At 41.1% G+C, this 22,920-nt stretch overlaps 2 protein-coding genes across 2 annotated transcripts; both read right to left on the reverse strand.

Annotated features, from left to right (window-relative positions):
* Positions 1 to 1,173: 1,173 nt before the first annotated feature.
* calm2a (calmodulin 2a (phosphorylase kinase, delta)) lies at positions 1,174 to 5,771 on the reverse strand. The gene is made up of 6 exons (XM_056396085.1): positions 5,638 to 5,771; positions 4,668 to 4,698; positions 3,101 to 3,244; positions 2,906 to 3,012; positions 2,662 to 2,797; positions 1,174 to 2,570 (listed from the first exon to the last, which is right to left on the reverse strand). Exons 1-6 carry the CDS (start codon positions 5,638 to 5,640, stop codon positions 2,542 to 2,544), a joined length of 450 nt encoding a protein of 149 aa, XP_056252060.1. The 5' UTR covers positions 5,641 to 5,771; the 3' UTR covers positions 1,174 to 2,541.
* Positions 5,772 to 11,028: 5,257 nt separating this feature from the next.
* si:ch73-105b23.6 (mucin-like protein) lies at positions 11,029 to 22,311 on the reverse strand. Its single transcript, XM_056396027.1, has 15 exons — positions 22,240 to 22,311; positions 21,408 to 21,483; positions 20,877 to 21,167; positions 19,602 to 19,838; positions 19,359 to 19,511; positions 18,765 to 18,943; positions 18,203 to 18,395; positions 17,963 to 18,082; positions 17,756 to 17,875; positions 17,048 to 17,068; positions 16,853 to 16,914; positions 16,550 to 16,742; positions 15,959 to 16,084; positions 15,481 to 15,616; positions 11,029 to 12,451 (listed from the first exon to the last, which is right to left on the reverse strand). Exons 1-15 carry the CDS (start codon positions 22,309 to 22,311, stop codon positions 12,310 to 12,312), a joined length of 2,121 nt encoding a protein of 706 aa, XP_056252002.1. The 3' UTR covers positions 11,029 to 12,309.
* Positions 22,312 to 22,920: the final 609 nt, after the last annotated feature.

Genomic DNA, 22,920 nt, shown 5'->3' on the forward strand with positions numbered 1-22,920 from the left:
TCCCAGTGTCTGGAAGTGGAAAGGTTGTTTATAACCTGTGGTCCAATAAAATGAGGAATGGTAAAATAAAATAAAATAAGGGAACTATACTGATCAATCAACTTCTGAATACTGTTGTCACCTAGAGTGTAGATACGACTTTAGTCATATACATTTTGCAAGAGAGGGTTCTTGAAATAAAAGTTAAATAACACTACTACATAATACTTCCTGAGAAATCCTTTCAAACATCTTCTCTGTGGATGAAGTTTATCTTGCCTCCAGTGGCATACTAGGCCGAAGTGTTATATCAGGTAGAAGCACACACACCCTCCCTCTCTCTCAGTACAGCAGAACTAAACACCATCAGATGAAGTGAAAATCTCGCTCTGGGAGCAAAAGCGTCAAATTCAGCCTCGTTGCTAGGCTACATGAAACGCATGGTTCAAGGGAACTAAGAATTCATGTTCACACTACTTGTCAAGGAAGTCTTGTGAGACCTTAGAGCACACGAGGAGAAATACACACACATAGAAAACATGCAGGCAGCAAAGGAGCTGTTAAGTGATTGATATTGTCCCTTTTCATCACAGTGTCGAATGTACATTCAGTCTTCTCCTAAGGGGACAATGCATAAATGCAGGGGAGGGCTGGGACTAGCATTACATGCTGTGTAATTAACAGCTTTTTATAAGTGGACTGCAACAACACTTAAACGGTGAGCTTTTTAAGTCTTGTGATAATTGGTTTTGACAAGATGAGAGCCGCTCGTGTCATCGATTCACACCTGAATTGCTCTGGGTTGTGGTGTTTCTTTTCGTTCCATCTTAAAACTAGAGCTGTTCTTATGCAGACTCTGCAAGAGTTAATCGGCTCATTTTTAGCTACATAAAACAAAAAGGAAAATCAAACCAGGTGTACTGTAAATAAATCGCCTCTTTAGTCTTTAGTCCTTGATGCAAAGCTGTTACTGCCATTTGTAATTCTCTAAATATTGTTATATACATGACTGACCAAACCACAAACAACTGCTATCCCAAGAGTGAATCATAGGAAAACTTTAGATGTAAAAAAAAAACAAACAAAAAAAAAACTACAGGATTTTTTTATTTCTTGAGTAATTATCCAACTACAGTGATGGATCAAAGGCACAATTTACAAACAGCTAGCATAAAATTCACACAGGAGGCAGAGCAGAGGTCCACAATAGAGCTTTATTTTGTCATTCATCAAAATAACAAACTTCGTATCTCTGCAAGCTACTGTAACAAACTCAATAATCCAAAATTAACAAAAAGAAGAAAAAAAAGAAAGAAAAAAAAAACCAAAAAAAAAAAAAAAAAAACTAAAAAAAAAAAAAAAAAACCAAAACAGGTACACCTCTATTTACACCATGGTTTCTGATGTACACTCAATCACCTGCTCCTTGTGACTGGGGGCAAATGCCAAGTAAGACATGAGGCAATCAGCTTCCACATGGTGCTGTGCCAACAGTAGCAGACAACACATGGCCTATATAGTCAGTAGGGGAGCTGGACAGTACAAGGCTAATCTAATGTTGAGTACCATTGTGTGCACTTCACAATAGAAGCCTTTGATCCCACTCAGTGCTTTTATTGTAATGACAATACAGATTTTATCTGAGCTTATCTGAACATTAAGAGGCATTGGCTGATGCTCCTCAGTGCTTTTGGGAAAATAACAGGGGACACTTTAAATTTAGATGGTAAACATTTCATGTATATTCTAAGCAACAAGGGAAAAAAAAAAAAAAAATCCTATCAAAAACGGAGCATCCTGTCCTCAATACAAAAATGGGAATTATTACAGGGTATACAAACTCAAGGATCCATTAACTGAGAAAACAAGACAATTTTCATATCCGGGTAGATTGTAAATTTTATTGGAAAACAAAAATATACAACTTGGAATGAATTATTTGAGGCATGACCAGAGGTCATTTAAAAAAAAAAAAAAAAAAAAAAAAAAAAGAAAAGAAAAAGAAAAGAAAAAAAAAAAAAGAAAAAGAAAAGAAAAGTTGTGAGTAAAACATTAAAAAGCATAAGATTAGTTGTTTTCTGGTATATAGAACAGCAGATACAAAAAGAGTTTGTACGAGTACCTAGGAGATACACCCGTGTCATTTTTTTTGCAGTAGTGCAATGCTGAGAGATTTCCATATATACTTTGTCCGTAGTCCATGCAGAGTTTAAACTCCTCTACATTGTTTCCATGCCAACAGTGTTGCCAAGTGACAACCAGCTGACAAGTTTCCAATGTCGCCATGCGTGGAGGGGCCCCGAGCACACAAGACAGGAAGATTCGAAGTTCTCCAGCTCCCAGGGGCCTCCACGGGCATCTGGTTGTATGACCGTTCCGTCACTCCAAAACACCATGACAGCAAAAGAAAGGGACATGGGGACAAGAGCCTATGCAGTTTACATGCAGTTCCTTTGGACAGCAGAAGGGGCAGGGACAAAGGGGGGCTATTAAGATTTTACAGATAAATTACACAAAGAAAAAAAAGGCAAATTATTTATATACGAAATCTGTACAAGGCCTTCACTTCGCCGTCATCATTTGTACGAACTCTGCAGGAAAGGGGGGGAGAAAAAGTTGCAAATCAATATCCAATGAGTGACCCAAGCAGATTGAAAAATATAAAATACTACATCTACCAACCTTCATAGTTGACCTGTCCATCTCCATCAATATCTGCTTCCCTGATCATCTCGTCCACTTCTTCATCAGTCAGCTTCTCTCCAAGGTTTGTCATCACATGGCGCAGCTCAGCGGCACTGATGTATCCATTGCCATCCTGAAAATCAGATCAGCCAGTAAGCAAATTAAAAAAAAAAAAAACAACAAACCAACAAAAAAAACTGCTGTACCTACAAGTGTGTGTGGGTGTGCAGACAGCATTTACCTTGTCAAAGACACGGAATGCTTCTCTGATCTCCTCCTCACTGTCTGTGTCCTTCATTTTCCTGGCCATCATGGTCAGGAACTCTGGGAAGTCTATCGTTCCATTTCCTGAAGACAAAAAACAGATATTAATGGGGGATGTCCATCCAGCATATTGATAGTACATGTGTAGTTTGAAGCCAGATTCAGTTCTCACCGTCAGCATCGACTTCATTGATCATATCCTGCAGCTCTGCCTCTGTGGGGTTCTGGCCCAGAGAGCGCATGACTGTGCCCAGCTCTTTGGTGGTGATGGTGCCATCTCCATCTTTGTCAAAAAGCGAAAATGCCTCCTTGAATTCTGGTTGAAAAAGAGAAGAGGATGGACTTCCTGAGTAAGGTAGTGATGTCAAACAAATGGCTAAATATGCACAAGAAAACTGGCAAGACAGTATGATGGTGGTTGTAAAACACTGCAGAAGGCTCAACCCATCTCAAAAAAATTAATTAAATATACACCTAAATGTTGCCAGCCCACCCAGCATGAACCAGCTCGTCATCTCAACTTAAATCTGCCAATCAACACTGACCCAAACCCTGAATTAGCTCAAGTCTCAAAATGGGCATTACATCACTCATGTTTCAGTTATAAACTAGCTACAGCATAATGACGAGCCCTTCTGTTTTGAGTTCCAACTGCAGTCGTTTCTGGCTAAACAAGGACAGCGACCACGAGACCAAGCAGCAGGGCAGAGTCAGGCTACATCATAAATGAATGACAGCCTGTGTAGTTTGGTGAAGCCGTGAGGGTTGAGGAATGATGACACACATCAAATGTGATGAGGCCAATGGGCAGTGTGTAGTGGCATGCAACAGCTTGTCAGCGTCATTAAAACTACAACCTACCCTGCCATTTGCAGGGTCAAACATACAGGGCAACACCCTCTTTGTTACAAGCAAAGGCCTGCTGTCTGCACCAACCACAGAAAACATCAGGGTGGTCTGATTCATCCTATATGGGCCATTAAAACCCCCACATTGCTGCAGTTGCTTATTGCACTTTAAATTGCTATTAAAGTCAACAGTACACATTTTGTGTTTGTTCATGTCATGGCGTTTGTACAAACAATCTAAAAACTGGTACATCAGCAGAAGATCAGGTAAGGCTTTACTCACTAAAAAGGTGATACCATGAAATACAGTAAGAGTATGATCAGCATATTGTGAAACCCGAGACCTAAGCTGAATCAAGTCAACAAAGGCAGGAAGATATTGTCGGGGAAACCACTACAACTGTGCCCCATTTTAGACATGAACTGCATACATTTCAGCAAGTCTGAACAAGAGCATACTGGCAGCATAGAGACACTCCTGCTGCATGATTAACATTACAACATCTTAAGATACCATGTTACAAAGCCCAGGTTACTGCTGCAATTGTTCTTGAAGCATTCCATCTGATGAGAACACACCCAGGGCAAAGGACACAGCATGTAAAAAGCAACTGCCAACACCTCACCAGAATACACAGCCCTTGTAGATTACATCATTTATTACATGGCAACCATCAAAATGCAAAGTTTTCCATGAGGGAGTCCTCCTGCGTTCCAGACCCAGCAAGCAACAGCCTTTTCATTCATTCCTGTTTTATGACCAGTAGGGTGCCCTGTGGAATGCCTTAAAAGGCAAAAGTATAAATCCACTGCAAGGGATGCAAAGATCCATAATGCAGGCCACTGTGCAGGATATGAGGAAAGTAGAACATCAGTGCAGCGATGTCTTACCAGCAATCTGCTCTTCTGTAAGCTGATCAGCCTGTAAAAAGGAAGATGAAGTAATTAATAGCATGCCATGTAGCAAAATATCCCTAATTAGCTTTTCCATTTTTAAGCAACTTTAATAGTCATCCAAATTCGTAATAGCTGGCCTAAAAGATGCAAAACATCTTTGTACAGAAGGTGAACATTACATGATAGCCATTTCAGCAGCTGTAACGTTACAACTACACAGAATAAAGGCATTTTCGTGCCGGTAGCTAGGAAGCTTGTTACTGAACTTGCTAGAAATATCGACAAAATGTAAGACTCCACCTTCCCTTCCAACGTTAGACTCATCTACATTTGAATCTTCGATGACGCAAACTTTGCCATAGACAATGAATGACTTACAATTTGGCGGTAAATGTTAGCTACGAAGAGCTAAAGTTAAGCTAGCTACCGTTTTGCACCCGTAACACCAACGTTGCACACTTTTAGAAGAATGCATGGCAAATACAACAGTCGTCACAACCAAAGCAGCGGTTGTGAAACAGTTACATTACTTCTCGATCATCGCCTATCACTAACTAGGACAAGGAAGGTATTTAACAAATCGGACAAACCTTCCGCCATCGTCGCAATTGAGCGAACTAGACATTATCAAGGCACAAAAGCAACATTATCGGGAAACGTTAACTCACATGCACTGTTTCAAGTGTAACTACGCTAACATTACACGGGTGTTGCTGCATTCATTCAGAACAACCCAGCTCTAGCTAACGTTAGCTTTGTTTGACAACCTAGCAACTAGCAAGCTGTCATTTATTCGGCCGGCACTGCGGTAGTTACAGCGCACCGTGTATGTTGGCTTAAGCTTACCCACTGGTTACGTTATGTTTTACTGGCATTCATTTAGAATAATTTAAAAAACGACAACTGCTAAGAGACTGTCCACCAATTCTAGACTGGAAAGAAGGTATAATCCTGTTTTTCTTACCATTTCGATATAGATGCAGCGGCCGGTTCACGACAAAATCCTTAACAACCAAAGCCAACACAAAGTCTCTGCGGACTCACAATCTCTATGAACACACTGAGAAAGAGGCAACTGGACTTGCCTTTAACGGCTATCCTAAACTCCTCCTCTTTTCAATATCCCTCCGCCAACTTCCCTTTTCCTCAGTTTCTAAATTAATCGATTACACGTTTTTAGATATTATTAGCGAAACCAAAAAATTAAGAAACAACTGAAATACCCATGTAGGACTGTCGTGCATGTTTCGACCTCGATATTAGAAATATTATTGCGTATCATTGGTGATCTACATAACAGCGCATGAATACTTTCTGCTACTCTGTGATGGGGCACAAGACGTAGCCGAAAGAAATCGCGCTCTCTGATTGGTGTGTTTGTACCTGCAATGCGTCACTCCCATGGCTTGCGCTGCCGCTGCATCTTGTCCATAGACATCCAAGTCAGTGCCACAGGCATAGCAGACAGGCTTGTTGCATAGTGTGTATAGATATGGGCATCATCTTTAGAGACTCAATAAGATAGTTTTGATAAGTAATTAGCTACGAGGAGCATGCTTTGTGACTTGTTAGTGGAGTGTAACTGACCCAATTTGTCCTTACATTAGTTTATGTTTTTCCTATTCCAGCAGTTTTCTCATTTCTGATTACATTACTTGTGTTTTGTATTTTTAAAATTGGTTTTACAAGGTTACAGAGACAGACACACAGAATGTGTGGCTCTTGAGTAAAGTTCCACCTTTCTGCTGTGCAAGTCTTCATCAATTAAAATTTTATGCATAATGAAATGCTGTGCAAGTGCTGAAGTATTTGGGTGTAATACTTTGTATAAGGTGATAGTTTGTGCACGTGTGTGAGCATATGTATTGTCTGTGTATGGCACATTTAGATGTGTGATATGTGACTGGGTCTGTGGCAGGCGTTGCTGTCAGATGACTGTGGATTCTCAGGTCTAATTGTGCTGCTGGTGTGGAGGGGAGTATCTGATAGCCTGATTGCTTATGCCTGACTGCTCTCCTGTCTCCCAGTGACCACCTGTCTCTGGCCTGATCCCATGGGAGATGCTGTGGAGGAGGGTGAGCAGAGATGTGCGAGGAGAAGCATTTGAAGAACCACTCAGAGAATGTACTAGAATCTCCATGTCCCAAAACAGCCCCCCTTCCTCCCAATTCTGCTGCTTCTCTTATTATTAGACACAGATGTCACACTATAAGTAGAGAGCAGGGATTGTGAGAAGCTCAATATCTCACAAGTAGATGTAAGAAACAAGGATCCAAAGTGGTTCTCACCTCCATCTGCACTGTTTACAGAGGTGATGATGCCTGTGTCATGTGTTCTGCTGAGCAGCTTCAGAATCAACTAGGCTTTTTCTCAACCTGCCTAATCTGGAGCACATTGGATTCCTTTCATTTAAATCTGTTTTTCTTCAGGTTTTTGTCACTGTGCAGATTATGCAATTCCAAAGATGACGGCACAAAGGCCTAAACCTGTCACAAGAATCAGATAAGCTGGAGCATGTGTGAACAACTGTATGTGGAGGTGTATGAATTCACCTTCTGCCTCTTTGAAAATACTTGGCAAACTCTGTAAAATGAGACCGTAGATATTAATATGTAGCTGCCATGAACACTTCACTGCCTTTCTTCTAGTATTCGCACATTGTAGACATTATTATGCAACACCTATAGTGAATTGTTTCAATAAAACTGTTGTTTAGAGACAATGGTTTACTGTTGGGTCATAAATATTTCACAATCAGAAAAGCTTTCTATTTTGTCCTCCTGCCCAATTTCTATAGAAGCACTTCATCCAATATGCCCAATCAGCTGTTTGGCTGGTTGATGACATGCCCTTCAATGAGCCTCAGGTCTCAGAGGACCTGCTCCAGGTCAAAGGTCATTGTAGGTTGTAGGTTAATATGGATAGGGAATATTGGAACCTAGGAGACATGTCTTAATGGTCTATAAAACCTGAAACCAATCTTCATGATGTAAGCCAAGGAAGACTCAACTCTCAACGTGGAGAACAATACAGTGTATGTTACAGTGTCATTATTGCATTATGGATGTTAGCTGTTATGTTAATTCTATGGTATTATTTTTTTTACTCAGATGCATGCATGTACACACTGGGCTCAAACCACTGCTGTTCCTAATTATGTTTTCCCTGGTTATCAGCTCTGTGAATATGTAACTGCCTCACATCATAATAAGTCTTATCGGACGCAGCCCAACCCAGAACATTTTTATAAAATGGCAGCTTTCGTTTCCATATCACAGGGGTCAAAGTTCAACTGAGGCAAGGCTGAAATCACCCCTTTATCTTCATTAATGTCACCTCTCAGTGGCCTGTAACATCACTCCCGCTGATAGCAGTTAGCATTGTTCCCCTTCACAGAAAAACTTACCATGTGGGTCAGTTCAGTTTTTGGCAATGGGGCGGGTTGGCAGTGGTGCACAGCACGTGAGATACAGTATGTGGTAGTACTGTGCAGGGTGTTGGCATTGCGCAATCATGTTCTAAAATAAAGCAGCTTTAGAGCAAAAAGCTTAAAGAGAAGGCTAATTTGTGGCCTGCGAGGGCTTTGAGGGATAAAACACTGGTGACAAATATGAGAAGATGTTTACCTGTGTAACTGAAAGACGCGGACACCATTACTAATGAATGAGCCTTTGTAATGCACCTGCTGGTTCCATGCCAAGGGAGCGGATCATCTTTCATGGGAGAGAATTGCAGTTGTTTGTGTGTCATGGATGTAGCTACTATTAGTGAAAAGACCTTTACATTCTGTGAGTGAGCATGTCCGTGCACATTCAGGCCTGCATCTGTTTGTTCTAGAGTGTGTGTTTGAACATCCACGCACGTGTGTGTATGTTGAATTAGCCTATATTCCTGTATGTAATGCTTCTGTATGTATGCACCGTTGGTAAATACAAAAGGGATGGGGTGTGTTCATGTATACATGTATTTTTTATGACCTGCAGGCATTTTCAGTCACGTCCGACTGGCCTCTGAGAGTTCCTGATTACCAGTAATACTTACCACCGTACACTGGCCAAAGGTCTGTCTCAGTCAATGGACAAAGTTGATTGACTACAGCAAACTATTTCCAGTTAGCGTGAATGGTTTTACAGCCATGCAATAAGGGCATTAGCCGAGTAAGGTCCAACAACAAGCTAGCCGCACATGAGCCAATCCCATTGGCATTCTGGCCTACCTGTTACTGAGAAATGACTTGTTTTCTAAAATTACATCATGAGGCAGAAATGATTAATGGCCTCAAATCAGATAAGAGGATTTGGTGGGGCCTTCTATTCCCTGACTATTTCAATCATGTTGTGATGAAATGGATATAGTGTTAAGCATGCACTTAGTTTTCTATCCCCCTAACGTGTTTCTGTTTGTTGGCCCTGGCACTAGATCATCAAGCGCCTCTAAACCTGCACATGTCACTTGTTTTATTTGAGGGGATCTGAGGGACAAAACCACTTACTGGCTGTCAAGTAGAATCCCTGCTGTTGATTTCACTCCCTCACTTTTCATTTCCCTCTCGTCCTTTCTCTCTCTCTCTCTCCTTCTCTGACTCTGTCCCTCTCCCTGTCTCCCTCTCTCCCTCACTGGCTTGCCTCCAGGTTGTCTTCTGCAGTCAGTATGGAGCTGGAGTTCAAACACTGCAGCCTTCAGCAGCACATGAAACAGTGCTACTTGGAACCTTCCAGAAGTGTGGCACTACAAAGCTCCCCCTCGCCAAGGTGATTTCATCCTCGGTGGCTGTTTTTCAGTGGCTGCAGTTCACTGTTAGCTGCGCCTTTGCATCACAGGTGTCAGCTCTACTTGCTAAGGATTTTTATTCTTTCCAGAAGTTTCCTCGACACCACTGCATGTAGTGCTGTGGGCTTAATCTCAGTTTACTCCCTCAGTCAATCTTTTGGAAACTGAAACCGGAGAAATCAAGAACCACTGCAGAGGTTATGCAGGGGTAGCTCTCTGCATGAGTGTGTAACCACAATAATGAAGTGACAGGGGCAGAGTGTTCTAGAAGCGCCCCGTCCTTGACCCTGGATGTAGCATAGGCCAGGTCTGTGTCTGCAGTGGCAGGGACCTGCAGGGCTGCCTCGCTCCGCGCCCCCCCTCAGATGATCTCATTCTGCAGGGGGCAGCGGGCTCCACCGCATGCTGTGGCCACTTTGAGATGAAGGCTGAGCAGGTGTCCAGTCGTCTGTGTGTATGTGTGTGCGACTGTATGTGTGTGTGTCTGTGTGTCTGTTTGTGTGTGTGTGTGGCTGTGAGAGTACTGCGTCTCTGCTTAAACCATGCTCATAAACAAATGTGATTGATCTGCCTTGTGTGGACGACTCAGGTGGGACACCTGGTGGCTACAGGAGAAACTGCAGGTCAAATAAAAAATATACTGGAAGCTAACTACTGTAGATACAGTGAGTACATTTAGTACATAAGAGAAATTCTGAGATAGTTCACTTAAGTATTAGATAAATTTGTACATGCAACTTATTTTTCAGATGCAAAAAGATTCAAAATAAATGATCAGCATATATCATGCATTTTGATAGATTAATCCACATGCCAGTATATAAAGTAGTTCAAATTAGCCCCACCTCAACTAGCTACATTAAAATGGTACTTATATGTTAATGCACCAGTAATTATATATCTACAATACACAGTTTATAATAACATAACTTTCTGAAAAGTTGAGTATATTTACATTTGATACTTGACATACTAATTGTTGATAATATTTTACTGAAGTAAACTTTGAATGCAGGACTTTTGCTTGTAATGTTGTGTTTTCTTTACATACATTTACATGTGGTATTACTTATTTCACTCAAGATCTGAATACTTCTTCCACCACTGGAAATGTTGCATTTTTCACTGCACTGCACTTATTTGACAGCTATAGTTACTAGTTACTTTGCAGATCAAGATTTTACGTATGACATGTCTACAAGGCAGGGCTACAAAGATTATTTTTTAATATTTTATTCAAAGCAGTGGTGAAAACTCTTAAACAAACTTACAGTTTGTGAAATTACACACATCCAATTGGCAAACTGTAAATTTGGGGCCATTGGAGTAGCTGGGTGTCATTGGCCCATTGGGCAGTTGTCCCCTTAACTGCTTGCTATCTAGCTTTTTGAAATAGTAGCACTTTTGAAACTTTAAGTACACTTTGCTGCTACTTAAGTAAATGATCTGAGCACTTTTTTCACCACTGATTAGATGACAGATTCATCTTTAATTTAAAATCTGATTTTGGCAAGTCAATATTGTCAATATGTAGTTTATTTGACTTTAAGTAACTGTATAAATTGATCAATACTCCACTGATGGCCAATGGAAAACAAATATTTTAATGTAATAGTAAAAATAGAGTTGTTCTTTATTCCAGTGTCCTTCATTTCAGAATGTGAAGTGCTTTTCCAGCCTGACAAAAATAACATTTGGGGGAAATAACATCATTATTTCAGCACGAACATTGAGTCCTTTTTACAAACTGTGAGCTATCAGCAGCTACAGCTTGACATGTATCAGCTTACAGGAAGATGACGATGTGTTATTCCTTTTCCTCCTCAATGGGAGGTCACAGGTCAAGGTGAGATATAGAGGAAACTCTAGAGTTAGTCTATATAGGATTAACTGTCATACTCAAGGACACATAACCATGAGAGAATTTAAACCTGGACCTTTCTGTTTGAAGACCATATCTTTAGCCATTCTGTTCCCAACATTAGTAAAGTGACACGATTGTTTCAATAACAAAATTCAATTCTAATCTGCTCTTGAAATCACCACTTTTAATGATTTACATTATATTTACACATTTTTCTTTTAACTTGCATTGACAGTTCAAAAGACTGCTGCAAGTTGAAACACTGAATTACTCTGTTGTGTTAAATTAACTGGGAGACAATCCAGCAATGAACAATAATTTGCTGTTTGTTGTTGTGTAACTCCAAAGTGAGACGAATGCTTTTAGAAAACAGTGACACCAACATTTTTATGGATTGAGATGTTTGCAAAATAATGACAGTTACATAAATTGAATCACCGATGGTTTGGTGATTATGAGTGATGCTGATTTTCCAAAAATGGATGTATTACTGCACACTGCCCCCAAGAGCAATAAGAAACTCAATATTGAATATGATGGTGAACAGAGGGCAGGAGCACAGGTATTCTGGCAATTGCTAATGTTGCTATCAAGGAAGCTGTTGGCCTAGTATCAGCTGGAAGCTAAACACCACTGCAGTGGTTTACTTTTCATCATCGTCTCCAGCCAAGAGATTGTCGAGTTCTGCTGGGTCAGACTCTGACTGTAAACTGTTGTCCAGGCGAAAAAACTTCCAGCTCTCACTTGGCAGGTCCATCACTCAGCGGAGAGGATTGAAAATAATTGACTTTAAAAGTCACTCAGGTTTAATTACTTGTTTGTTACAATATAAATAAGAGTCATTCATCTTGTCATTATATGAAACATATACAGTGGCTTCAAAAGTGCTTACATTGTGTTTGTAAGCCTGTGCATTTTTTTGTGTGCGAGCTTTAGTGTCTTTTAGTGTCTGTGTGAGCGATTTGCACGTACGCATGTATGTTTATGTGGTTCTCATATGTGCTATCTGAAGCGTTGCCGGGGTGTGATGTTGTCTATGATCCGAGGGCTGCAGTGGGTCATGTAGTGCAGAGCGGGGTCAGAGTAGTTGAAGGGCGGAGGGTTGTACTGCTCCTGGACATAGTCTGGCAACGAGTAGGGGAGTCTGGAAGGAAAACATAAGCCAATCAGAATGCAAGAGTAAACAAGAAATCACCGCCGTCTGCCTCTCAAAAGTTGCAAATATGTAGAGTGAACTCCAAATTATTTCTTGCTCTGAATATAAGCAGATATTGTTCATAGCTTGGCCATCATGTACTGTGAGGCTGGAGAGTGGTCGTCATATTTAGCTCTATCAATGCCAGGAGTTAAATTTCTGTATATTTGGTACCATATTCAGTGAATTCCTGGCTCTGATTAGTGCTGTCTCTAATTCTCCATTCAGCAGACAATCATCGCAGGCAATTTATGGAAATGTTTGGATAGGCAGCAGTTGTTGTGGAATACTCAGTGACTCATGAATATTCATACAGGTTCTAGCCTCAATATTCAGAGTGTTGAAAGATGCTGAAATCTGGGGATAAAGCTGATTAAAAACATGAAAAATACACCCTGAATGCTTCTCTAGACCTGCCGTTGTCTGATTTACAGTTCAGATGTTTTGGATTGTATATCATTATGGTTGTTCTCTGAGCAAATATCTATATCCTTGCTAAAATGAGGCTAAAGACTGTGCAACCTGGTGTGCCATGAATCACTCTGTGAATAAAGACCAAAGAAAGAAAAAAAACACAATTCTTGCCAAATGATTTCTTGCCTTCTGACTGTACAAACCTCTTCAGACCATTTGTCTGATCCTTGATTACAGTTAATGCTCTGACATGTTGTGCTCAAACTCTCAAGCTTAGTCTAAAATGTAGTAACGGCTGATTTTATAGTATTTTATTAATACAATGCTTCAAAACACAGTAAAAACCTACTCCATGTTACATAGCAGGAAGTTAAACAGGAACATTGGATACACTACATTAAACCATCGCTGCCCCATCTTCGTCATATTACATACTGTACGTACATTTGGAATCTTAGGTATTATTATATCATAGCACATAATCTTGTTCAAAGACAACAGCATAACCTCCTCCCTGGTTTTCGCTTCTCACTCTAATCTAACAACATAATCCCTCAATGCGGGAAAAGACCTCGACCATTATATCCATAGGGTCTAGTTTACTGATATCAGAGAAAGCAGGCCAGTCATCAGGGGGATTATGTGTCTCTATGGCCCACTAACACCTGGCCCAGATGCCATACATCTGTACGCACACGCTGGGGCCAAGGACACATGCACATTATGATGCACAAAGTCGTGAATAGATGCACTGCTATGCTGCACATTCACACACACACACACACACACACACACACACACACACACACACACACACACACACACATACTGTACATCTGGACCTGAGATGTATTTCAGAGTGGACTTTCATTCAACGTGATACATTCAACTTAAATCATAGTGTCATGTGATCTTTTTCTATGTGCAATTGAATCATTTCAGTCTCTTTATTGTTAATGACTTTTTAATCTGTGTTGACTGACTAAATCCTGAAAGAGACTGATAAAGTTATGTAATCTCACAAAAGCAAACACCACATGTTTTTCATATCTATCGAAAGGAATAGTTTGATATTTTGGGAAAATGTCTACCATTCACATATCTGCATGGTAAATATGAAGCTCCTTAGTTCAGTCTAACATAAAGACAGGAAACAGCTAGCTTAGCTCACAAAGCTCACAAACTAGCACATTTTATGTTTTTTTTGGCTAGACCACACAAAAGGAAGTTACTGGTTCCACTTATGAAATAGCCTGGCATGAAACTGCATGTATAACCACAATTCGTTATTTTTACACTTTGGTTTTTATATTGAAAATGAAATATTATGTTAATTAGTGGGCTAGCTGTTTCCTTGTTATTCTGTTTTTGTGCTAAGACTTACCTTCATATTTACCATACAGCTAACTGCCTGCGAGAAAGCAAATCAGCATCTTCACCAAAAAGTTGAACTATTCCTTTGAGAAAATACATCGGATGATTTGATGATGCAGTTTTAGCCATAGATGTGTCCCCCTCATTATTACCATGGTTTACTGTAAATCTGCAGATATTCCTCAGTGTTACCCAACTGCAGTTTCATAACTCGAACCAAAGCTGTTAGTAGGAAGTGTGTTTTGTTTAATATAGTAAGAGAGTGGGCAGTCCGTCCTCCGACTGAGAAGTTAAATACAAGAAGACAGTGCTGCAGCAGCAGCGCAGAGGACAGGATTTAAAGCCTCCAAGTGTTGCTGTAAAGGATTGTCTCTGGGCAGACCTACTTGACTACTGTACCTTGAAACCGCGCGCGTGTGTGTGTGTGTGTGTGTGTGCGTGTGGTATCATCTGGTTATTCTCTGCAGCAGTATATTTTGTGGTGACTTGTAATGAACCCTGCCTCACCCTGCCCAAAGGAGCTGCTGACCCACCTAAAACCAGTTTTATATTTATTCATCAGCGTTTTAGTGCCCAATGATGGTCTAACTATTGTTTTGTGTGCGACTATAAACTTTGTTTTAGAAAGACTGCAGTGAGGCTGTGATGTTCAATACACACCAGAAGAGGAATGTTGTATAGAGGCAAAATTGAGAGATAACTACAGCCATGTTATTGTTTACCACTAGTGAGGCAAAAAAAAAAAAAAAAAACCTGGCAGGAGTGACTGCCAAAAGAAAAAAAGCCATGAACATGAACCAAAAGCACTGAAGCTAGAACCCAAAAAGGCACAAACAGAAGGTTCGGGTTAGAGTTATCGCAACATACGGTGTGGTTTAAAAGTGGAGAAAAGGATTGTGCTGCACAAGTGGATTGACGATTTGCTATGGATATTTTGACACTTGACTAACAAAATCACCTTAATCCATTTTATCTTCTGTGATTCTAAACTGGTTCTAATCTGTAAAGGCTGAGAGGAGCGTTTGAGAATACAGTGTCTTTTGGTGGAGTATTCAGCATGAAAACAGCAGAGCACATCGTCATCAGCTGTGTTTAAACATAATCTGTTATCAAATTATTTTTTTTAAAAACCAGTCTACAAGCCAAAATTGTATGTAAATTGTATTGAATGTGCCGCTCATGTTACTCACTCTCCAGTGACAGTCCTCTTGCAGCAGCAGAAACAGGCCAGCGCAGCCAGGAGAAGCAGCAGGAGCAGAGGGATGCCGATGCCCAGAACCAGCCCCAGAACGAGGTCCAGCTCCGTATCACTCACCTTGTCTCTCTCTGGAATAGGTCAATCAATATTAAGTCCTGGCAAACTGTGGCGAACTCTCATCAAATCAAGTCACATTGTCATACTGCTTCACAAAGTGAGAAAGGACAAAGGTGTCATTTGCAGGTCCGTGAATGACAACATCTTGTAATGATTTTTTATTGAATCATTAAATGATTAAACCATGACCTGCAGAATGCCTGCAACATTAATAAAATAGTAGTGAAGCATTAAATGTAATTTGTAGTAAATGTTTTATGGGTTTAGAGCTCACAATATTGATTTTGACAGTTTATTGGCCTTAGAGCCATTACTATACTGCAGCATGGATGTAAGAAAGCTCAGATCCTCACCTAACACACAGGACTGGGTTTTATCCACATCGGTGCCGTTACAAACACACCTGTAGCCTCCGTAAGTGTTGGCACAGAGGGCTGGATGAGCACACACCGCTTCCTTGGCCTCACACTCATCCAGATCTGTAGGTGGGGATGGACAGAGAGGCGGTCTTACCAGCACCAGGCGCTGCAGTATATTTTATACTTTCATATCACAATACTACAGCAAGCAGAAACACTGTAATACATGATGTTAGACACATTTATTATGTTAAAAAACTAATGTTATTACTCCATGTTTCTCCTACTTGCCAATCCTATAAAGATAATACTACTACTAGATATAAACTATATTATATAAACTATATTAGACTATATTATTTTTATCACAAGCAGCTTAGCAAATAAAAATCCAAAGAAAGCCACAAACTATTTCTGATTTAATGCAGTTGTATGAAAAGCATCATGATATGAATGAATTTCAAGTCAGTATTTTCTCTTGGGTGTTTGCTGGACCTGCTAAGCTTATGAATAGAGATGCAAACCTCCCTTCCATTAAATGAATAAATAAATAAAAAGTCATGAAAATCACCAAAGGCATTTTACCATCAACTTCAATGGCATTAATGTCATAGTGGCTGCTGACTCTGGCCAGGTAGTCTCTGATGTACCAGTGGGGTGTGTCACTGGACACGTTGATACGATATTCCTCCGAACCTGGTCTGGAGCCCTGACCTGGACCCTTCTTACTGGCGTTGTAGAATTTGTTCTGGAAACCCATCAACACAATGTCCACCAGCTGAGAGACGGACAGGAACAGATTATTGTTTATGCTGTATGGAAATGTGTAATATTATGTTATTAGTGTTATATGTGTTGTGAATGCGAATGTGTTAACAGACAACACACCTGTTTGAGTCCATCAGACCTGTTCTTCTTCCAGCTCAAAGAGACATTGAACACATTACTCCCTGCAGAAACACAACAGCAGCAACAGCTGTGTGATGGCCTCCATTACCATATATAGACCTGTTTACCATGGCAACACAAGAGGCAGGGCCAAGCTATGATGAAGCCCTTGAAGATATAGAATGAAGCACTTACCTGGAGGGTTGGCAGAGTCACCTGCAGAGAAACACATCAGTCAGAGCTGAATCACACAGACACGTACACTGCTGTAGATCACAAGTAATTCAGTTTAGTTTTAGTTTAGTTATCTAGTCTAGTTATCAGGACGGTTATATTTCAGTTATTCTGGCTCATCTGATCGCTGCTCAAATTCTCCTTTTACAGCTGAATATTACTTATTACAATTTATGCTGATATTGCTTCATATTTGCTTCTGTTCTTTATATATCATGAGCAATTAAGATAGAAGGATTATAACTATATTTTAGTAGTGTGTGTCACTGGTAATGTGCTTGGAAAATCATGCAGGGGTTTATAGTCTCATTAGCCTCAAATTTTGGGAAACATGTGAGGTCGCCAAAATCCATGCACTGAGCACAATAGTGTAAGCTGTCCCACACTGACAAAACATTAGGTGGCAAATGTCAATCAAACGCTGAATTTTTTTTAACCCTCACATGAGTCAACTCTACAATCATACAACAAAATATTATAAAATAATATAGCAAATAAAATAATGAGTGACTAAAATCACAAAAAAGAAAAGTACAACATTTTGCGGCGCTGCGATTAAGATTATATCAAAGATCATAATAAGGTAACTGAGCTTCATTTACTGTCATTTGGACTTTAATTATCTGCTGCTGGCTAAATGACAGCGAACACATATGATTGTGCACCCACCACATCCATCAGTGTCCTTGGTGTTCTTGTATCTACAGAGGCAGTCAACAGAGCCGGGCTTGTTCTTACACTCAAACTTAGCATTGGAGCAGGTCGAGAGCTCTTCACACTCGTCTATATCTACAATACAGGCAAAGGCAGATGCGCAGTTAAATTATTGTAAATAAATGTGTTACTATTCATACTAAAGTGTTGTGTATTCAGTACCTGTGCAGTTGTGTCCATCTCCAGTAAAGCCAGGCTTACATGTGCAGGTGTAGTTTTGTTTTGTGCTGCGGCAGTCTGCGTCTTTGTGGCAGGGGAAGGGGAAAGGAGGGATGCACATGTCTAAGAAGGTGTACAGAGAAACAAGAAAGACATCAATCATATTTTTTTCCACCTAAACCTGATAATGTGACTAGACAAAAAAAAAATCCTGCGAACAAAAATCACTATTGTCCCACAAACCATGCTCAAAGCACTTGTATCCCTGTTTTCCATTGGAAACAATATGATCAGGGCAGTCTCCACAGGTGAACTGGTCGGGTTCTGTCTTCGACTGGCACTTCACCCCTCGATAACAGGGCTTGCCTAGACATACGTCTGAGGCGTTCCCACAGAACTTCCCACTGAACCCCTTTGGGCACAGGCACCCCACCACCTGGGAGGAGACAGATTAACATTCTGCATACGTCCATAAGAGATACAACATTCAAACAGACTTTGTCAGAAATTTGTAGATAGGAGAATACTTTACTATTACTGTCCCACATGCACTCAAATGCACTAACAGGGCTGCATTTTCAACCAACTTATCCTGTACTCTATAAGCAGTGGAATAGTCATTTACATCTCTCTTCTTCCCTAAACCACATTTCTTTACCTCCAATGGGAAACAGCATCAAGCACAAACGGTACAGTTTCTCAAATTGAAGTTCTGAATGTCGGATGATGAATATATGTATAATATATATGTATATGTATGGGAACAGCATTAGATTCAAACATCAGGTCGATTCCAAAAATGTACCTGGAACTTTCCCTGCTGGTGGTTTTCGGCGATGCTGTCGAACTGGCAGGTTCCTCCGTTGAGGCAGTTGCAAACGCGCAGAATGGGTGTGAACAGGGAGCTGGTGAGCTTGTCACTGACCTTGACGGTCAGCTGGACAGGCTGGGTGCTGAGGGGAGTCCATGTCAGGTAACCGTCACCTGGAGCAGAAGTACAAGAGTCCAATAACAATACTGTAAAGCCTGCACGAACAGGAACTCCTTCATAAACTTTGCATGATACATCCATAGGAACATGGGATATCTAAAGCGCCATACATTGTTTTATTCTGAGAAATTAAAATAAATAAAGAGCCTTTTTTTGCGAAAGTATGAAAAACAACAACATTTTGGCAGTTTTTTGTGTGTTGCTTGTGCCTGTGCGTGTCTCTCTCTCTCTGACCCATCCACTGACTCAGCTCTGAAATGTCCCATCTGCTGAAAGACAGCACTGCTGGCTAAGTAGACTCACCATCCCACTAACAAATGTCAACAGTAACGTCATCTGTAACAGTGATGGATGAAGAGAGGAAGGGGGGGGGCATCTCGTTATTATTTTTGTGTCTGTGTGTCTCACCGCTGCCAATAGAAGCCCGTGGAGGCCTGGGGAAGAGCAGCGAGTAGCTGATGGCATCTAGGTTAGGGTCCTGAGCAACAATCTGAATGTTGACAGTGGAATTGACCTTACCGTGGATCACTGTGGGCTCTGTCACTATGGGGGGCATGTTACCTGCCAGACAACAGACAGATGACATGACAAATAAGGGCAGGTCAATAATGAAAACACAGAAACCTTTCCAAAACAGTGTCGACAGCTCACCATAGATCAAAGCCAGACTTCGGAATTGGTTCTTGGCGTCAAGAGTCCGCAGGCCCGGGTCAGAGCTGCCAGATGCTAGGGTGTCGTGGACACACTCCATGCAGCTTTTACAAGTCCTTCTCAGCTCCTCCACCTCAGCAGGACTGATGCTTTGCAGCAGGTGCTCAGAGGAGACATGCTCCAGTGGAACCAGTGGAGGCAGAGAGAACAACAGGCTCTCTGGGACTGGGACTGCCCCTAGACACACACACACACGGGACCAGAAAATGAGGACAGATGTGGGCAGGGACAGATGTAGCAGTGAAAAACTACAAGAAAAACACAAGTAACTTCACTTATTTGTTGTTGCTCTGTATTGAATTAAGTAAAACAACTAAACATTCAGTACAGCGAGTTAAAAATAAATGTGCATGTTACATGCTTGGTAGGTTTGTAGTGACGCAACAATTTTTTTTTTTTTCGAAAGTTGGGGGCAGCACAACAAACTGCAAACACATTTATATACAGTATTATTATATATTTTATTGTTATGTTACTATTTACACATCCAGCAGAAAAAACATCAGCATTCATTTGGCGTTGGGTTTCAGGTGACATGATGACTGTAAGTGCAATATTCACTATATTTGGTGTCCACTAACTGCTGAGGGCTCTGGCTCTTTAGCTGCTACATGCTTCCCTTTGTTCCCCAGCTGGTAGGTAACTTTGTCTGTCTGCTGTGTGGTGCTGGGCAGGTAGAGAGCAAGACATTTATCAGAGCTGTTTCCTGAAAACTGCTTTCTGCTGCTGCTGAGAGCGGTGAGTGAACCCAACAGTGTTGACCGTAAAACAAACAATGAGCAAAAAGATGTTTAAACGTTCCATAAAGCTGCAGAGTTGGGTCTCCCTACAAGTGCCTCTTGTCACAGTACACAAAGCAATTTGATCCATTGTTAATGTAGAAATATTGATTATAGCAGCTTTAAAAGCTGATCAGCCCATGAACCTATCCAGAAAACTAACTACTGCTTCGCTCTGGCAGCTAAAGGTAGACTCTCCTGGCCTCGACAGGCCTGATATGGTTCTGCTGTCAGAAGCATCAAAGCAAGTGATTCTGCTGTAGATGACAGAACCTGAGAGGGCTGGATGGCAGAAGTCAACAACAGAAAGGTCCGGGTGTTCAGATTTGATGCAACAAAGGGCTCACTGTAAGCCAGTCAGTGAGCCTGGCTTTGTGCGCTTTGTTTGACGGAACTTTTATTTTTCAGTAAATAAATAGTGTATGCATCCACTCACAGGACATGCCAAAGTAATGAAGTCTCTCCTCTGAGGGGGGGCTGAAGTCTTCCGAGGGGAGGAGCCTGCCGTCGGACATGAGGAAGTCGTCTGAGCGGTTGGAGCTCCAGAGACCCATGAGACCCACGGTGCGGTTGTAGAAGGTCTGAGGAACCTCCACCATGGCCGCCAGCTGGTTGTGGCCTACAACACGCCACGCCACCACGTGGAGACCACCAGCGTACACTGCCGCACAGCGACTCACTGACATGCAGCGCACAGCAAAGTCCCTCTCACCCCTGTGCACGACACCTGAGGAACAGTTACGACATATTCGTCATATGATTAAGACCACAGCTTTTAGGTGTTACATAGATTTAATTGTAATTGGCTAACATTATCTCACATTGACTGTTATATAACCCTACTAAGGACTGTAATTGTAAAATTTGGATTTTTTTTATCTGTTCCCTGACTACGGTATCTTATACAAAAAAATCCAAAATAAAACATCTCTTTCATTGTATGTCAGATGTGTGAGGGTTTCATTACCAACTGTGACTGGGACCTCAACATCATCCACAAAAAGCTGGAGTCCATCTCCTTCCTCTGCACATCTCCATTCAATCTGAAATGATACACGAAAATCAGAGGTTAAAGTATCATTTGCAAACATTATCCCATTTTTATTTTAGCCTGCTTTAACAAATGGAGGGGTAGGTTTTGCAGACCGATACTCATGATATTTCATACTGTCTATCATACAGAAATTTGTCTACACCTAAGGTACCGGTGTCTTTGGTTTGTGTAGAAAGCCGGACACATCTGGTGCTCCAAAAAGGTTGAAAGAAATAATACAATTATATGGAATTATTTTTTTAAATAAATGGATGAGAATATTGCCCCCCCCCCAAAGATCTTGATAGTGAAACTGAGTTATCTGTCACTTTAGAGGAGGTTACTGGTGTTCAGCCAAATTGAGATTTATTTACAGTATATAGTGCATATTTATACTTTTCAAATGTTCTCATAACAAGTTAGATAACAAGCTCAATTAAACAAACAAGATACAACGTATAAAGTAATGAGTTTAGAGGTGCTATTTTTATTTACTTTAGACATAATCAGGCTGGCCTATTTTCCCCAGCTTCTTTATGCTAAGCTAGGCTAATCACCTCCCAACTCTAACTCAAACAAGAGCATGGGAATCAATCTCCTCATCCAGCTTCCAGAAAGCAAGTAAATAGACTCATTTTACAAAATTTAACTATTCCTTGAGTACACACAAACTCTCTCTCTCTCTCTCTCTCTCTCTCTCTCTCTCTCTCTCTCTAAATACACACACACTCCAGTGTCTTCCTTCCTGACACACAAACATCCTGACCTTGCCAATGCCCTGGTGGAAGGCAGCCATGCGCACCACCACTGGGACCTCAATGATCCCCTTTGAGTCCATGTGGAGCTTGTCTGTCTGTCCTTGCAGGGTGAAGATATTGGAGCCGGTGCTGGAGGAGAGACGCAATATCACAAACTCTCCCAGGGCCTTGAAGGAGTACTCCGTACCATCAAAGGTGATGAGATGGAGGCTGCCATACACCATCGCTGCAAGGGAAACATGGCAAAGACAGGTTTTCTGTAATATAATTTAAATTGATCATAGTAGAGCTCTTTGATTAAAGGAACAGGTTTTCTGGGAATGGACTGACTGAGTGTCACTGATTACTGTATGGGCCATTCTGCTGGTTTTAACTTGCTTTGTTTTTGCTGAGAATTGCCCCTCACCTACACCCTGTGTCGCTTTCTTGGACGGGATGCAGCCGTCATGGCTGGCCCAGCTGTAACCTTGGCAACGGTCCAGTGGTCTCTTGTTGAGGTATAGGTGACATAGAGGAGACTCGATACAACACCACTGGAAAGGCAGGAGATCTTCAACTGAAGAGAGAAGTCTGATTAAAGTCAAAACGCAAGTGGCTGTGGCAGTATAGATCTGTGTTCAGACAATCTGGCCTGTAAGTAGAAGGTTGCAGGTTTGATGCTAATAACATACTTGTGTTTTACTTTGTCC

This window comes from Seriola aureovittata, chromosome 14 (assembly GCF_021018895.1).
Source record: "Seriola aureovittata isolate HTS-2021-v1 ecotype China chromosome 14, ASM2101889v1, whole genome shotgun sequence".
Taxonomy (NCBI): domain Eukaryota; kingdom Metazoa; phylum Chordata; class Actinopteri; order Carangiformes; family Carangidae; genus Seriola; species Seriola aureovittata.

What these genes read in the sequence shown, in the direction of transcription:
- calm2a (XM_056396085.1), bottom strand. An exon ending in TACAGAAGAGCAGATTGCTG is followed by an intron (nt 3,245 to 4,667) that starts GTAAGACATCGC and finishes TTTTTCAACCAG; the next exon opens with AATTCAAGGAGGCATTTTCG. An exon ending in CAATGAAGTCGATGCTGACG is followed by an intron (nt 3,013 to 3,100) that starts GTGAGAACTGAA and finishes TTTTGTCTTCAG; the next exon opens with GAAATGGAACGATAGACTTC.
- si:ch73-105b23.6 (XM_056396027.1), bottom strand. Translation starts at nt 22,311, where the DNA reads ATGGACTCAAAGGGGATCATTGAGGTCCCAGTGGTGGTGCGCATGGCT. An exon ending in ACGGGCTTCTATTGGCAGCG is followed by an intron (nt 18,944 to 19,358) that starts GTGAGACACACA and finishes CTTCTGCTCCAG; the next exon opens with GTGACGGTTACCTGACATGG. An exon ending in TAATGCCATTGAAGTTGATG is followed by an intron (nt 16,085 to 16,549) that starts GTAAAATGCCTT and finishes CCCCACCTACAG; the next exon opens with ATCTGGATGAGTGTGAGGCC.